Source organism: Lemur catta, chromosome 9, assembly GCF_020740605.2.
Source record: "Lemur catta isolate mLemCat1 chromosome 9, mLemCat1.pri, whole genome shotgun sequence".
In the NCBI taxonomy this organism is placed as follows: Eukaryota; Metazoa; Chordata; class Mammalia; order Primates; family Lemuridae; genus Lemur; species Lemur catta.
The window spans coordinates 69,150,076-69,167,989 of NC_059136.1; the positions used below are offsets into that span (position 1 = coordinate 69,150,076).

The following is a 17,914-nucleotide window of genomic DNA, read 5'->3' on the forward strand; positions in this document are numbered from 1 at the left end:
TCTTTTTGGCTCACAGTTGCCTCCTTATCGTCTACCACAATGCTTGAGAAACTTGCTGAATGATGGAGTAAATAGATGAATAAATGAATGAATGAATGTACTTAACCCCAAGGAAACTTAAGTATGTCACCATGGCATCACACAAATATGCTTAAATAAAAGAAGCAAAACAATTTTGAGGAGTAGTAATTGTATCCAGGAAAAAATATGCTTTGAATATAGAGGGTTATAGATTGTTAGGAACTGTGTCGAAAATTAATGAAGTTATTGAGATAGTTCCATACTTTCATTTGTAGGCTTTTTGGTCATGCTTTTCCCTCAGCCAAGAATGTTCTCTGCTTTTTTCTGTTAAAATGCTACATCCATCCTCCAAGTCAACGCAGGTGTAATCTTTCAGAGATAGTTGCTTTTTTCTTTGATTTTTCTTTAAAGTCTGTACATCTGGTAAAGCATTCCTTTCATTCTTCTATTACAGTACAGTAGGGAACAAAAGAGATTAAGAAGAAAGTCACCTTACATAGCTTATGTTCTCTCAGGAGCCTCAGCTTCTCATCTTTAAAATGGAGGTACCTACTTTGTAGTAAGAAATGTGTGTAATACAGTCCCAGCACGTTGCAGACATTCAATAAATAGTAATTATTAATTTACAGATATTTGAGATATGAATAGTTGAACAAAGGAGAATGCCAATTATCCTAATTACTTACCACACAAATTTATTACTGGAATTTAGACCAAAAAAAATCAAATCTTTAAAAATAAAAGCAACCCTCTTTCATCTGAGATAACTTTGTTTTTTTTCTTTTTTTATGTACAGTGGATCCAAACTTCTACAGCAAAAACTTGCTTCTTTTAGGAAAAACATACTTGAAACTACACAACAAAAAGCTTGCTGCTTTCTGGCTATTGAAAGCCAAGGACTATCCAGCACACACAGAGGAGGATAAACAGGTAAAACATCTCCAATAAAGTAAGGCAGATAGTTTTATATTGAGGCACTATTACCTAAAGGTGAATTAAGAAGTTCTTTAAAAGCTTAATTGTCTAAATGTATAATATTGCTGAAAACAAATGTGTTCATTTTGAATGTTAATTCATTGACATTTACATTAATTTCTATAGAAAATGTTTACTTTCACCAAATAGATGGTATGAATTGCTTGCTGCAATACAGAATTATTCCTGTTTGACATAGATAGCAGATCAAATAAGATTTCTTAAATATAAAAGTCAAGGGATATATACTAAAGTAGAAGAGTTCTCTGAGAGTCTCATCTGGTCACTGTCAAGAAATTTTATTCTTACAGTGTCCCATTCCTGTTTTTTGGATACTTTTAGAAACCACATTCTCCTTTATAAACTTAAGTTTCACAAGTTAGTCTCTAAGCTGTACTGTTTGTTTATGTATGTATTTTTCCATTTTAGGTACACACAGAAGCTGCTCAGTTGCTTACAGGTTTCAGTGACAAGCATTGAGAACTTTTGAGAGAAGAAAATACATGAAATGTGATAAACATTGCCTTTTCATTGAATTATAAAGATAATACATTAACCATAACTGTTCTTTGGCTGTGTTTTCAGCTTTTAACGTTGTGACCATTTAACAGATTAAATGTACAAAATTCTAGGTTTCTTCATAAATAACAAGATAAAAGAAATAATTGTCATATTGCCATAAGAGTGGTAGAAATAAATCTCCATGGCTCAGGCAGAGAGATTATTTTGCATCTGGGGCACCAGCAATACAAAATGGTATGAGATTTCTAAGGATTGATCACATCAGGAGGAGAGGAGACCAAGAAAACTTTGTGGAAGAAGGGGCATAGAGGGGAAGTGGCATTTCAAGTTGGATTGATTCAAAGTTCAGATCTTGCAGAGAAAGTTCAGGGAAAGTTAGGTGGTTAGGATGTTGAGGGTTCTTGGTATAAAGTATTTAAATGATGTATATTGGTGGCAACCTGCATAAGGAGAGAACTCAAGTCAGGAGAAGACTGAAAATGGAGTGGTTTCCTTTTTAAAATGTGGTGTGGTCACACAGTGGTTTGAATTTATCACTAGACAAAGTCCAGGGAACACAAAACTTAACAGTGAAAGGGAAATTAAGATGTTTTAAATAGGCAGAACAGTGCTACTTACTTGAGGCTGAAGTGCCACGACTGCAAATCTTAAGCTTTGTAAAAAGGAGTATCTTGAATGCCATTTAAATAAATCTGAGACTGTACATACGCGTAGATGGATTTTTCCCAAGGATTTGGGAATTGTAATGTCACAGTGAACTGTGTGGGTATGTGCTGTTTGTTTCTGTTTTTCATCATATACATTTTCAAACAAAAAGGAAAACTCAAAGTAGTGAACTCTGTATAATGATCTCTCAGGTTCAACAGTTTTGCTGTACAGGTTGAGTATTCCTTTTCCAAAATGCTTGGACCAGAAGCATTTTGGATTTCGGAGTATTTGCATATACATAAGTAGATACTTTGGGAATGAGACCCAAGTCTAACACAAAACTCATTTATGTTTCATATATACCTTATGCACATAGCCTAAAGGTAAATTTATACAATAATTTTAATAATTTTGTGCATGAGGCAAAGTTTGTGTACTCTGAACCATCAGAAAGCAAGGGTGTTACTACCGCAGCCACCCAAGTGGGTGATTTGTGGTTGTTTGGCGTCACCATCATTCCTGATTGAATTTACATGCTATCAGTAAATAATAGTTTTCTTACATTTATTCACACCTAATGGTAAATATGACATACCATTAGTACAGCGAAAAAATAATGTGTTGAAGGTAACTAAGCAGCTCTGTGGATCACCAGAATACCGGTGTCAGCTGTTAAACAATGGCAGGCTTTCATTTTCCACCTGTGATGCTGTTTTGATTAAAAGGTTACTGTACCCTGTATTTTATTTAGATGAGAATAAAATAAGTTGAGGGACCAGGAAGGTGGATCCTGTAGGGATGACAAGGCATTCTGCTGGATGACTTTTTTTAAATGGCTGGGAGGGTCTCTTTTCCCTTGGCAAGACTCTAATAAACTTTGCGTTTTCACTGCGACCTATACATGAGATCATGTTTGGAATTTTCTACTTGCACCATCACTTTGGTACAACTTAAAGTGTTGGGTTTTGGGTTTTTGGATTGGGGATGCTCAACCTGTTACATATGTGTCTCTATTCATATAAATTTATTTCTAAACCTTTGACATTAATTGCAGACATCATAATATTTCATCCCCTAAATCTGTCAGCATGCATCTTCTCCAAATAGGACATCTTCCTGAATAAACATAAATCCACTATAACAACTGAAAAAGTTAACAATAATTCTCTAACACCATCTAATATCCAGCCATATTGAAATTTCCTCAGATGTCTCAAAATGTCTTACATTTTTTAAAACCTGGATCCAATCAAAGATTATACATTGCATTTGACTTACTGCTTGTCTTTTAATATAAAACAGTTCCTCCTGTCTTTTTCTTCTCACAATATTGAGTTTCTGAAGAGGCCAGTCCAATTTGTCTTGTATATTGTCTCTCATTCCAGATTGGGTTAATTGACCACACTTTGAGAACCACTGTTCCCTCGTATTTTCAGGGACTCTAATTAATTAGGTCTCCTTTGACTTTCATATTTATCACTTTCTCTCTGATTTTCCTTTTAACCTTTCTATTTCATTTTCTTGACTTCTTTCATGTCTATCTTACATGTCCCTTATTTTACTTTTGGTTGTATGTATTCTTTAGCTACTTTGTATCTGTCTTCATCTCTGAGATGTTTTTGTCATTTTCTTCAGTTTTTTCTCCCCTGATTTCAGCCAGCCATTTCTTTTCTTTTTTTTTTTTCCAGTTCTGAGTTTTTGAATTTCTACTTTGGATTTTTTTCATTATCTGCAATTTATTTATTTATTTAATTCATATTAACATATTGTGTTAAAGAATCTTACTTTTTTCTCATTTTAAATTTTCTCTTTAGAGTGACTTTGTTTTTTTTTTCTAGGGGTGTAATTTTGTGTGTTGAGTTACCAGCAATTCCAGAACATCAAATGAGAGGAGGTGAGGGGTTTGGGTTTGTTCAAGAATACCTTCTGCTAAGTTGTTTTTTTTCCGAAATGAGGTATCTTTCAGTAATAAAGGCTTTCATGGAGGTGAGGAAGGGTCTGTCTTCTGATACTTTGTAGAACTTAAAAAGATTTTTACTTTGAAATAATTAAACATTAACAGGAAGTTGCAAACATCAGTAGAGAGATATTGTGTACCCTTCTCTGTTTGCTGCAGTGGTTAACATCTTACATAACTATAGCACAATTTCGAACCCAGGAAACTGATACTGGTACAGGCCGTAGACCTCATTGAGATTGTACCACTTTGAAATGCTCTCATTTCTGTGTATGGTTATATGCAATTTTACCACGCGTAGATTTTTGTAACTTCCACCCCAATCAAGATCCAGACCTGTCCCATCATCACAAAGACCCCAGTGCTATCACTACAGTCACACCCCCTCAGCTCCTCTCCCCTCACCAGCCCAGCACTGGCAAGCAAGAATCTGTTCTCTACAATTCTATTATTTCTAGATTATACGAATGGAATCATTACAGTATGTGACCTTTTGAGACTGTCCTTTTTCACTCAGCAAAAGTCCATCGTGATCTAAGTTCTATCAATAGTTTGTTCCTTTTTAGTGTTGACTAGTATTTCCTTGTATGGACATAACAGTTTATTAACCATTCACTGCTGGGTATTTATGTTTTCTCAAATTTTTAGCTATTACACATAAAGCTGCCATGCACAATTCAGGTTTTTATGGCAACATAAATTTTCCCTCTGGGATAAGCGCCCAGGAGTGTGGTTGCTGGAGCCTTTACAGAGCTTTTATCTTCCTTTTTTTCCCTTTTTCTCTAAGGGATAACTTCCTTCTCCAAGATGTGATGCCTTCTCAAGATTCTGATTGTGTGCCCTAAGTCTCTTCCATTTGACTTCCCAGGAGCCTGATTCACTAGGTGTCACATTGGTTCTTGGCATTTCTCTACTCAGGGTGAGACCTCCTACTTCTGAGAATGAACCCGAGGACCCCATTACATTCTCCTTCCTGTGCAGTCCCCATCTGACTCTGTTTTTGTCCTGCATACGTGTACACAAAAGTTTGTAGTATTCTGTCTTCTAAATGTATTAACAGACATAGGACATGGGGGATTACCTCTCCTTATGGATGCTTCCTTCCTTCTTTTGAGATGTGAGAAGAAACTTGAAAATTTGGAAAGTGGCCATGATCCTGTAAGAACCTGAAAGCTCCCAATTAACTTCTTGATGGCAAAATTTTCCTGACTGAATTTTTAATTACAGGCTGTGGACTAGCTGTGGATGTTGCAAAAATGACTTCTCTCAGACTCACTTTCCTCATCTGTAAAATAAGCATCATTAAAACAAAGGCAAAAACAAAAAACACCAATCTCACAGAGTTACGAGGATTAAGAGAATAATTTATGTAAAGGATTTACCATGAATATCAGTAAATACTTAAAAATACTATTATCTGATTTCATTCTCTTTGGTTGAGATGGAGAGACAAATTTTAGAATTTAGGAGATGCAACTTTTGAACTTACAGACAGACCAAATGCCCAGATGACCTGAAGCTTGGCTTTTAAGTTCAACTGATTAAGAAAAGTAGGGAATGTTAGGAGAACTTTTATTCTCATTTGCATGTTTCAAGGAAAAGATTTCTGTTTTACTTCTGCAACATCCGCCAGATCTTTAGGTTCAACCAAACATTCAGACTTAAGCCTACAATAGGCTACACTGGCCACCAGCTGACTCAGAACTGTGGCAGGCCAGCAAGGCAATGTTGAGCCTCCTTTCAGAAAATGACCTCACAACAGCAGTCTGTGTAGCAGACATGGCTCTCTAGAACTATCATCTTCCCAGGTGACAGCTGAGGGTCCTCCTGAGGGACATATAGTTACAAGAGGTTTCACACTCAGGGAAGCCCAAAGTTATAGCTTTCTATCGACTGGTCTAGAGTTTTCCCAGTCCAGATGCAACTTACCAGTCAGGGGTCATTGTCATTTTATTTTTTTAGAGACAGGGTCTTACTCTGTTACCTAGGCTGGAGTGCAGTGTCCCAATGTCCTCCTGCCTCAGCCTTTTGAGTAGCTGGGGCTACAGGTGTGTGCTACCATGCCCAGCTAATTTTGAGGGGTTTTTTTGGAGAGACAAGGTCTCACTATGTTGCCCAGGCGGTCTAAAACTCCTGGACTCAAGTGATCATCCCACTTTGGTTTCCCAAAGTGCTGGGATTACAGACGTGAGCCATTCCACTTGGCCTTCATTTTTAACGGAAGCAAAGTTGCCTGGCAATATAGTTGACATAAACCATCCTATCTAGTTTTTAGGGTAGGAAGTGCTAGGCTGTTAATTGAAGTCAGCAGGGGAAAAGGTTTTGTTAACATTTTCACTTTCAACTGCTTAGAGGTTTCCCTGGAAAACAGACAACTAAACTGATCTGATAGAACTGTGGTGGGACTGTGATCCATTTCCTGGGCTCAGTTTACCAGTGGTGATGGTGGGTGTCACCAAAATGAAGAAGCAATATGGACCCGTCTGAGCCTCCCTCTTCTGTCTCCTATTTCTTCAGGAACTGTGTTCAGGCACAGTGAGTCTTGCATTTCTTTGTGGTTGGTCCAGAACAGGGATGGGGAGGGAGGAGAGAAAGTGAGAGGTGGATCACATTTCCTCAGTTTTTCTGACTGCCACTGAGTAGATAAATCAAGACAGCTCTGCCTGTAGGTCTGGGTATCTATAACTGGTATAAACGGATGAAGGCCCCGATGAGTTCTCCAAACTAGTGTTCCCCAGAAAGCTGGCTTGATCTTTTTGTAGGCTCTGGGTAGCCTCACCTACTACATGGTAATTTCTTACTTGAAGTGAGGAGGGGGACCAATCACCCTAAACCCTACCTGAAAGCTGCCTTCTTCAGTCAAATTTGCTATATGATACTCTCACATACCTCCCCTGAATGACATTCAGTAACTTCTGTCACAGCAAAATGCATACAGCAGTGGTACCATCTTCATGCCTAATACTTAACTCCTACGGTGGAATTTAAGCAGTCCTTTGTGAAGACTGGCCAGCCTTTATCGCATAACCTTCCAAACACATTAGAATTTTTTCTTTCATTCTTTAGGCTTGAAAATTACCAGAGTGTCTGTAATTAGGATATGGGAAAGGAGTCTACTGAACCAAATGGATCACTGCCTTTCTTTCATCTTTACTATGAAATTTGAATGAAAGTGCAGAACACACTCTAAATTAATATATAGAAAAATAAAGTTTTGGCAAAACAAAAACTACTGTTTATGGAAGTTAAATTGTATCCTAGTATTCTCTGTATGCACTTAGCAGTGAAATATTTACAGGTAACACATTCTAAGAAGTCAGGTTCATCATTATAAAAGAAAATTTTAAGCTAATGAAATTTACAGTGCACATTGACAGCATGATACAAATGGGAATTTAAATTTCTGTTATTAATTAGGAAGCCCAGTTTGCTAAAAGTAGCATCATTCACATCAGATTTTAATTTTTTGTACATCTTTGTAGTTCATTAAATGCCTTATAATGAAAAAGTAACAATTAAAAAGTGTTACTTAGGACAAAAATAACTTGATCTATGTAAAAAGGGGGGGGAGCCAAAAGATTTTTATATGCTTATTTAATTCAGATACATAGAACTGTTATGAATGTGAGAGGAATAAAGATATTCAAACACCAATAGAAAATCATTAGTCTTATACTTGTTTAGAGTGTTTGAACGCTTATGTAACTCTTCAATCCGTCTTGTTTTATAAAACCAAAACTTTGAACACAAAAGCAGCAAAGTTCTCATTACCTCTTATATGTTGCTAAGTATCAAATTGCATCAATTTATTACGAATTAAATTTGAAGAACACAGATTTAAAAACAAATGTAAAGAAGTACCTGATTCTTTTTAATTCCACAAAATACCTAGCATCCCAAAGTAACATGTAAACAAACCTCTATGCTGGGCAATGAAATCTTTCCAATCTCTATAACAAACTAAATGGTACTGGATCTAGGACATGACTTTCATGTAAGTTATGGTTTCGTTCATTATTTTGTATTACTGGTATAGCAAAGAGGGAAAATTTTTTCAACTATTGTATTTATTTAAAACAAATTGACAGGTTCAAGCACCTGTCTTTGGAAAAGCCAGCAGCATTTTTTTTTTTTAACATACTCAGAGTAAGATTTGGCCTAAGCCCTTAATACCTTCCTGAACAGCCATGCAACTAAACACCCTCAGGAGGTGTTACATAAGGGAGAAGAACATGGAGCAATTTGCACTTTTTCCCCTGGATAATAGAAACAAGGTAAAGCAAATCCAGATCTTTTTGAATGAATGGCTGTCATGTTTAATACACTTGGAGCTCTATAAAACTAGAGCCACTATGATATATGCTTATATAGATATATACTTCTTATTTTTAATAAAGTCTCTTGCTTGCTTCAAAATTTAAGGATGATCTTTTTCCTGGTCAGTCATTTCAAGGGAGCAATAAATAAAGTAGAAAAGGATGAATTGTTTTGCATATTTCTGTGGAAGAACGGAAAACATTTATACTTTGAGAAGTTCAGAAAATTCACTGTACAGAATGAACAGCTTATATACACTATCTGTGCAATTTTTCTTGGCTGGGGTATTTAAATGCAAGAGCTCCTCCAAAACAAGAAGCCACATTCATTCTTGTCCAAATCCCTCTGTCTCTTCTATTGCAAAAAGAAGTTTTTCCTTTAGTTGTTCATAACTCTTATATGGTGGTAGATCCAAGCGATTAAAACTGAACAAAAACAAAAACAAAATCAGATGGTTTCAATAAAATAAACTCTTAAAAGATTTCTAATACAATATTTTTACAAGCACATTGAAAAGCTGAATGGATACATATATAGATGTATATATAATACATATGTAAAAATGTTGCCAAAAGTATTTCTAAACACTTATTACTGTATTATTTAATTAGTATATGATCATATCTAAATTTCTTAGAGCAATGTATTCAAATTTAAGACCTATACATTAAAAGTATTTCAACATTTCCCAGAGAAAAATGGAATTACAAATAATAATTGTAGCAATAGGAATAAAGACTCTGGAATTTTTTTTTAAATCATTAATTTTCTCTTTACTCTTCTTGTTACATGGTCTTGAGTCCTCCTAACTTCTTTTGGGTTAAGAGTCCATTTCTTTCATTCACTTATTCATTCATCCATCAATTAGTCTTTTACTGAGAGAATCTTTTATATACCAGATATTGTTCCGGAAGCTGGTGATACAGTGATGAAAAACTAGAATCCCCATCCTCATGGAACTTAATCCCTGAGGGATTTTTTGAATCTGGCAGGACTGAAAAAGGGTCATTTTAGAAAAGGTTATACATGTGGTGAGGAGGTTATTTGAAGAGACAAAGAAAAGTATATTTTTGTTCATTGTGCCCAACTCAGAATTTAACTGATGAAAAATAGAAAAATATTGAAAAATGCTTAAAACAACAATGTATTTAGTCTTTCAATTTACAAAGGTGGAATAACAATTCATTTTGTGAGATACAGCACCTAATAGCTGGATTAGGATTTGGTGTCCAAGATTTTGGTTCCCACTCCATTAGTGACTAGTGAAATAGCTCTGAGCAAGTCAAAACATTTCTGTACTTTCATTTTTTCATATGGAAAGTTTCCTCAGATCACTCAGGTACCTCCTACCGCTCCCACCACTTCCCATCTGCCCTTGCCCCTCCCCCGTGTAAATGTCAGGAAACACGAAATTTAAGAGCCCTTGAAACAAGGCAGATAATTAAAGCAGTGCTATTTTCCGACCATATTATTCTCTTTGTAGTTTAAAACAAGTTAAATACATTAATGATAGCAATTAAGCAGACCATATATTACCCTCCCTTTTACTTCAAACTATACTAAAGGTGGAGGCTGACAGTGAGCTAGGTCAGGAAAAACTTCTATTTTCAATACAGTCCCATACTACAGCAAGTCACTCTAGTCTCTTACATCTTTCACATACAGCCTTTGCCAAAGTCTGCCATTCTATCTACCAAAATCTCTCCCATCTTTCTCCTCCTCTTGTCTAAATTTCTATTGCCACTACATCCTTGTGTATATACTTCCCCATCATCTCTTATCCAATGAAAGCACAGTCTTCTTAATGGGCTAACATGGAAAAATAAATTTCTAACTGGCAGCCACTAAGAGCAGTATGAACCCTGCCTCCAAGGTTAGTAGCATGAATATCTCTCCCACAGAGATGTTTACCTAGCAATTAAAAGGTGCTGAGCTAACAAAGTAAAGCATAAATTCTCATTAACATTCACCAGAGCTGGTCAATTCACATTACAAAAGGGAAAGGAGTTTTCAGGAGAAAGGGGAGAAGGGTAAACAATCTGATCAACCGTCATTTTACATTCACTACCTATGCATAAAAAGAAAAAAGAACGGCTTTTTTGAGTTTGTTTTAACAGCCTTGAAGGGTTCCTGGGTGGACAGACAAGGGCACGAGCTTCCCCCACCTTTTCAAGGAGAGATGACACCAGGTGTCTCCCACTTTCAAGAAGAAACCAATTCCTGCTATCAATCTACTACGTGAGAGACAGAAACAGAAAAGGACAAACTCAGCAGTTTCTCAGCCGTCCTCGAATGATTGGGCTACAATCATAAATCTCCCCTACCTCTCCTACCCTAATAAAGAATTAGAGTCGTTTGGCCTCAGGGCCAGCGCCTCTATTTCTTGGTGCTGTGCCCTCTTTCTCCTTAGAGAAAGAGTAAATAAACTTGGTGCTTCTTTCTATCCTAAACTCTGAGAATTCTTTCTCTTCCTGCATATGGACTTCATACCCTAACACCCAATTAAATTGATCTCCAATCAAATTAACTACTTCCACTTTCTTATCCATAAAAATGAAGAAGACTGAGCAACACATTTCCCATGTCTTCTGAGGAAACAGCACCCTGTTGAAAGCTGAAAGGCTGACAGCTACCACCTCACGACTGAAGACGACAGTAGTAGGACCCTTCTCTTCCTCTGAGAATTATCAAAACCAATTCCATCACAAATTATAACTGCTTATTTTAGTTACTGCTGAAAGTGTAAATCTTTCTGGATTATCTATTTTCATCCAAATGGTTCATCTCAAAGATTTGTATTTGCCCCATCGGAATTCAATTCCCAACCCTGCAGACCTTTCCAAATCCTTTCTTTTCAACTTCTGGTTCATGATTTGCAGTCTTCTATAGTCTGAACAACACTTCTCTTGCTGTAACTGAAATCCACCTAGTCTGAAATGTATCATTTCCCCTGTAGTCAAACAATAAAACTTTCCTTATCAGAACCACATGCTGTCCAGGTGTGCAACCTTTCTGAACTTTTTGCTTTTATCTGCTGACCTCTTGGTCGTGCTCCTGCATTTACTGAAAGCTTTGGCACCTGGATCGTAGTCCTCCTCATTCACGTGGATGACGTGCAATGTTATGGCTTCTCAGTTCCTTGCCCTTCTCACCTTTAGTGATCTGTTCCTCTACTTTCTTCAGTTATTGGCCCCAGTACCATACCTTGAACCTTGCCATCACCAGAAAGGAAATTTCTAATTTAAAAATCCTGTTCTTTGACCATATGTCTTTCCAGCTTATTTCAATTAAAATGCCAGCCTATTAACCCATTACTTCTTCATCATCCTATCTTGTCCTCTGCTTCTTTCTGTCCTTTCTTTATCCACAGTTCATAATTATAATCACTTTAGAGATTATGGGCCATCATTATATATCATAATGTATTTCCATTTTATTTGTATTTATAAAAGTATTTGCAAATACTTTTGTCTCATGTCTTTCTTGAACTAACTACACTCAGATCCTGAATAAATTCAACTTTCTGCTTTCTTGTCTTTCTTGTTCCTTGCACCTTAATAACTGAAAATTGCTAGAAGGAAAATCATGCATTCAAGTAGACTGTTGTCATTTCAAATGAACTACTAAATCCAAATGAGCGATCCAATGTTGTCCAGCATTCTTAGCCACATTTTTCTAATAAATACTTGCCTATTTTCTAACAACTCTCCCAATTTTCTTTGTCCTCACAAGTTTTTCCTTTCTTCACTCTTAGCCAGTGACCCTCATCTTATGCTTTGAGAAAATAAAAACCAACAGTTGATAATTATTTTCCCTTCACAAAACTTAAAATCTAACTCTCTCCCCTGCCTCAGCAATCTCTCTCTCTGTTGTATCTACAGAGGTCTTGAAATTTACTTGGTCACAGGACCCCTTTTCACTCTTAAAAATATGAGAACCTCAAAGAGCTTTTGCTTATGTGAATTACATCTACTGATATGTACGGTGTTAGTAGTTAAAACAGAAATTTTAAAAACAATCTATTTTGGTATAAAAATAAACACATTTTTATGAAAACGACTATTTCCCCAAAAAAATAGTGGAAAGAATGACCTTGTTTTATAGTTTAGCAAATCTTTTTAATATCTGGCTTAACAGAAGACATCTGGATTCTGATACCTACTTGTACATTTAAATCTGTTGCACTGTATTGTTTTGGTTTAACTGTATGAAAATCTGGCCCCACACAGATAAGTAGTCAGAAAATCGAGATGTACTCAATCTTTTCAGGTAATTGTGGATATTATTCCTCGATACTAATACTAAATTTTACAAGATAATGCACAATATGGGTTCTGAAATCATAGCAAAGAACATTTTGTACTTTGTCACATAAAATCCACTGGTCTCTCTCGCACTTTGAATGGATCTATTACCCACGCGTGATTTTGTAACATCATGCATCGATTGGTCATTTGAAAACACTAGTTCACAAAGTTACAAAGATTTTCTAAATGTTGACACATTTAATTATGTAATAAAAAACATCACATTTGTTAATAACACTGCTAATCTCATTAGTTAAGTTTTGAAAGGCTGTCAAGTTCATGGTGATACATACAAATATTCCAAAATTCTAATTCTTGCTTGAAACCTCCACTTTTTTCATGGTCAACAAATGTCAGTTGCTTTCCTTGAAGTGTCAAGCTTCATTACTTTTCAAGAAAATGTTTGCCAAATACCAAGTCTAAATAAACATAGTGTGTCAGTCATTCTTTGAAGTAAAAATAGTGTTCCATTAAAAAAAAAAAAAAAAAAAAACCAAGCTAGTTCAACTTTCAACTCAACTGCCCAAGAGCTTTCCTTCAAGAAAACCACCATTCTCTGGTATGCAAAAGACATGCACTCAAGCATCAAAATTTAATAAAGTTAATAATCTTTACCTACTTCACAAAAAACAAACCTCAATGAACTTGCCCTTTTTTTTTTCCTGCTTTAAACTGCAAGTGTGTGGGGCTGAAGAATGTAGAGAGGGCAGTTTGGTGCCACTGCCTTAATCTGTGCTAAGGCATCAGCAGTTTTGCCCCCCATTGCTTTTGTACCATCAGCACAATTGTCAAAACAATAAAAAGGCAAATAATGGCTTAGTATGAAAACAGTTTTGACCTCCTGAAAGAACCACCACCTATCTCTAAGCTATCATCTTTGGTCTGGTTAACTATTAATATAACAGTTTTGTGCCGAATCTCCCAGCATTCACCCTTGCATACAATCCCTTCTCTACACTGTTGCCAGAATGATTTTTCTTGCTATTTAAAACTCTTCAAAGCTGTCTAACTTTCCTTAGAATGAAATCCCAATTTCTCATATTAGCCTATAAGGCTCTACATAATTTAGCACCTGCCTATATTTCCAAATTTTTTATCTCTCAATCCCTTGATTTACTAAGTTCCAATCATACTAATCATCTTTCATTTCCTTGAAAAACAATTTCTTACTTCAAGGTCTTTCCTTACTTCAGCATTTCTGTTCAAAGAATGCTCTTCCCTTGTGTCTTCCCACAGCATGCAATTTATCAAACTCAACTTAGACATTATCCTTTCCAAGAACTCTCCCTGACCACCCAATCCACAGTAGGTTCCCTTCAGTTGTTCTCTATTACAACACTCTCTATTTTCCTTTGAAGGACTTTCCAGAATTTGCAAATAGTTCTTTGTTTATCTGTTGTCATTTGTGCCCCACACGGAGCAAAAACTCTGTAAAAAAGCAAGGAGCACTTAAATCTTACTTTATACATGGTGTATAATCTAAATATTCATTGAATAAATGGATGCATTTCTCAAGTATTTCTGTTAACCAAAAGAAATCATTCTAAAGCGTATTAATTAGTCTTGTCTCAAAATTGAAATTCTAACTACATTAACGAATAAGCAGTTATACTCAATCTTAATTATATTTTTTAAAAACAAAATGATTCTTTCTGGCTTTCACCTTCCTATTTAGGATTCTTGAACTTACCACGTATGGCTTCTTGGTAACCAGGTGTCTTTGCCAACTTTTTCAATGCAAAACTTTTGAGGCCCATTACTTCCTAAACCAGGAAAATAAGACAAAATTTATCTGGTCTATTAAACTTTTTGGTTTTGACAACTAGTTAAGTAACAGAACATGTCACATAGCCATAAGAATGACATAGAATAAACAAAAGAAGAAATTCACAGTGTAAGTTTCTTCTGGCTGGAGAAGCTTCTTATTGCTGCAGAGATCCAGCAAGAAGAATTACCTCAGTGGAAAGAAAACTATTTCTACAGAATCTTGCTCCCTGCACAATCACCCTAGGGAGCAAAGTAATAGCCATCTAGGCTATATGAGGAGACTTTCATTTTTGTCTTACAAATGCCTTTGATATTAACCATTCATTTTTCTGTCTTCTGGAAGAAGCCCCACACAGAGCACAGAAGAATAATCCTTGGGTTCAAGTCTATTGTATGTCTAAAGGCCATCACTACCATAAAATTATCCACAGAGAAACTGCAGTGAAACTATATTTACCCATGAGCTCAGCAAATCCTCCTAGAGGTAAACGACAGGTGCCAGTGACAAACTGCAACAGTCGCATTCTTACTTCATTGTCTGTCTCCTTCACAAACTGTGTAATAAAATCAAATGTACTTTAATATAAAATAAATGCTAAGTTATCTTCAATAATGAAAAACATAGTAGACACTTGAAGAAATTAAATAATACTGAACACTGAAATTGTTTCAAAAGACATGGGATTAAAAGTTGCTACAGGATTTATCATTTATTAAGGCGAAGCACTATGCTAAGTACGCTATAAATCTTACTTCAGTCAATCCTCACAATAACATGATGGGTTGGCCACTATTATTATTACGTCCACCTTACAGACAGGAAATAAATGAGAGAGGCTCAGGAAGGTTAAGTCACTTGTCTAAGGTCACACCACTAATAGGCACAACCAGGGCAGATACTGGGTTATAACATAGCAGCTATCACCTATTAAGGGCTCCTGCCAAATGCTTTCGTGTATTTATCTCACACAACAATTCTATGAGATAGGTATGATCATGAGCATCCCCACTGTACATATAAGAAAATGAAAACCTCCACAAGTTAAATAACTTGTCCTTCTCAAACTGCTAAGAAGTGGCAGAACTAACATTTGAACTCAGGTCTTGTTGATTTCTAAACCATTGTTATTCTTCCCTGAGTCATCTACCTCTCCCATTTACGCTACAGAAAACAAATGAACACCTCCCTACTGCCACTCTTCCCAATTCAGAAAGTAAGTATTCATTTGGATTTATATGACCCTAAACACAATGTAGATACAAATGTCCCAACAGAAAGTCAGGAAATTCCATGTGTAATGAAGCTAGTAAAGAGCATAAAAGGGAAGAGTACAGATACCTATCCACATACTGTATATAATGCAATTCAGATACCTGAAGCTTGAAAATGGATTTATTCCTTCCTATTTATTTATGTATTCATAACAGGTAATAGTATAGAATTCAGAAGATAGTAAGTAGTGTACAGCATGAAAAGCAGCATTCCCACCTTTGCCTCCAACTGCCCAGCTCCCCTTTAGAACTGCTGCCAGCTTTTTGTCTTTTCAGAGATGGTGAGTTAATACACTAGCATATACTTTTATTACACAGAATACAAATTTTCTTTTTAACCAAATAGCATCATATTATACACATTGCATATCACCTTCCTTTCCCCTTAATATTGTATTGAAACATATTATTCTCTAATATTTTTGCTAATTTACATATTAAAAAAGGAAAGAAAAAGAATGACTACAAGGTATAGAATTATAAAACAGATGTACTATAGTTTATTTACTCAGTCTTCTCCTGATAGACATTAGGTTGTTTCATTTCTGTTAGTACACCAAAATGCTGCATTAAATACTTTGGTATGTGACATTTTACACATGTTGAAGTATATTTTAAGATAAATTTCTAGAAATATCCACCATTCTTTAAAATATTAGGCAATAAACTCATGACACATATCCTTATGAAAACATGCAACTTTCAGAAAATCTTACTATAGTAATACAAAACCCAATATTACTTTTCACCTGAAAGTGAAACAAGTAGAAGTAAACCAAAAGTTCAGTCACCAAGTTGCTCAAATGAGTCTCAATTAGTAGCATATTTATGTGAAGAATATTCCTGGACTACAGATTTTAAATTCTCAAATAAATATACAAAACAAAACAAAAAGTCTATTGAAATGTGCTTCAAAATTAGTATGGTGCACTTGGATTGCAGAGACCATCCTATTACAGTTTAAGTCAAACCACAAAAAATAAAAATAAATCAATAAATAAAGTCATTCTTGGACATTATCCCCCAGATTATTCTAATTCCTTATCATTTTATCACCTTCAGAAGCATTAAAGTATCTGTACTCCACTTTATCATTATAAGCATACTTTCTTGCTTCCAGAACTAAGTGAAACTTACAGACTACTTTGATACCTTTAGAAAAAATGCTATGCCTACAATTATTACCACTAGTTAAGTAATAGTTTAATTACTTAAAAATTCTGTTATTCATTCCTTCATTTAGAAAGATAGTCAAAGAAGCAATAGAAAATATTTTGAACAAGTGTTCACACTATGCACTTCAGATTTAGAATTGGAAGACTAAAAATCATATCCCAAAGCAGTTTCAATTAAAAAATATAAACTAATTTTAAACCACCATTTCATTAGAAAATATTTTCGTTGAATACTTTGTTTCAAAAAGATAAAAGCAAATACCTGCCAAAACCAAATGATTTGCTTGCTGTTTCTTGTATAATGTCGATAAACAGTATTTCTCTGCCAATCTGCCAGGTCAACCTCCTGCATGCCACACAACATAACCTGGAAGTGAGCACAGAATCAGGCTGTGATAAAGATTTAGCGAAGAAAATAATTATATGACTGAAATTTTCTAATGCACAGTTATGCACATGGCATAATTATGTGAACTATGTGCCTATGTGCCTATGTGCTAGGCAAATAATGATTACAGTAAGCATATCCAACAAAATTTGTGGCAATTTAGCATAAAGAATTCTTTGGTACTTTATTCATGTTCATTGAATTCAAACCGAAAACAACCGTTAAGGTAACTATTCTTCAAGAAATACACTGGCAGTACATATATTCCAAACTGGGTATCCAAATTGATTAGTTTCAAACATAAATTTCTGGTTCTTTTTTTAAATCTATGCTTTTAAAAAGTAAAAAATAAACTAACCTCATTATTCATGAATTCAGCCTATTTGGGAATAAAATATTCTACATATGTGAAATACAGAACATTATCATTATGTCACTTTTTGTAGTCAAAACCACCATCCCCAAATCTGGCTTTAGGTGATCAATGATTTCACCTTAGATTACATTTATCTTTTTGAGAATGTTATATATATGCACATATACCTATTTTTGTCATATCTAGTAC

The 17,914-nt window shown here is 35.3% G+C and overlaps 2 protein-coding genes across 8 annotated transcripts in view; one reads left to right on the top strand and one right to left on the bottom strand.

The window, feature by feature from the left end:
* The window catches only part of RMDN1 (regulator of microtubule dynamics 1), a 31,975-nt gene extending 29,754 nt beyond the window's left edge, over positions 1-2,221 (top strand). Inside the window, exons 9-10 of the mRNA XM_045561543.1 lie at positions 818-951; positions 1,426-2,221. Coding sequence (XP_045417499.1) covers positions 818-951; positions 1,426-1,476 — 185 coding nt within the window. The 3' untranslated portion in view covers positions 1,477-2,221. The remainder of the gene's footprint in view (positions 1-817; positions 952-1,425) is intronic.
* A 5,479-nt stretch (positions 2,222-7,700) lies between these two features.
* WWP1 (WW domain containing E3 ubiquitin protein ligase 1) overlaps positions 7,701-17,914 on the bottom strand; it is a 119,412-nt gene continuing 109,198 nt past the window's right edge. For all 7 annotated transcript variants that reach the window (XM_045561545.1, XM_045561548.1, XM_045561546.1 and 4 more), the window contains 4 exons: positions 17,224-17,328; positions 14,972-15,068; positions 14,438-14,510; positions 7,701-8,865 (listed from right to left, as the gene is read on the bottom strand). In XM_045561545.1, coding sequence (XP_045417501.1) covers positions 8,766-8,865; positions 14,438-14,510; positions 14,972-15,068; positions 17,224-17,328 — 375 coding nt within the window. In that variant the 3' untranslated portion in view covers positions 7,701-8,765. The remainder of the gene's footprint in view (positions 8,866-14,437; positions 14,511-14,971; positions 15,069-17,223; positions 17,329-17,914) is intronic.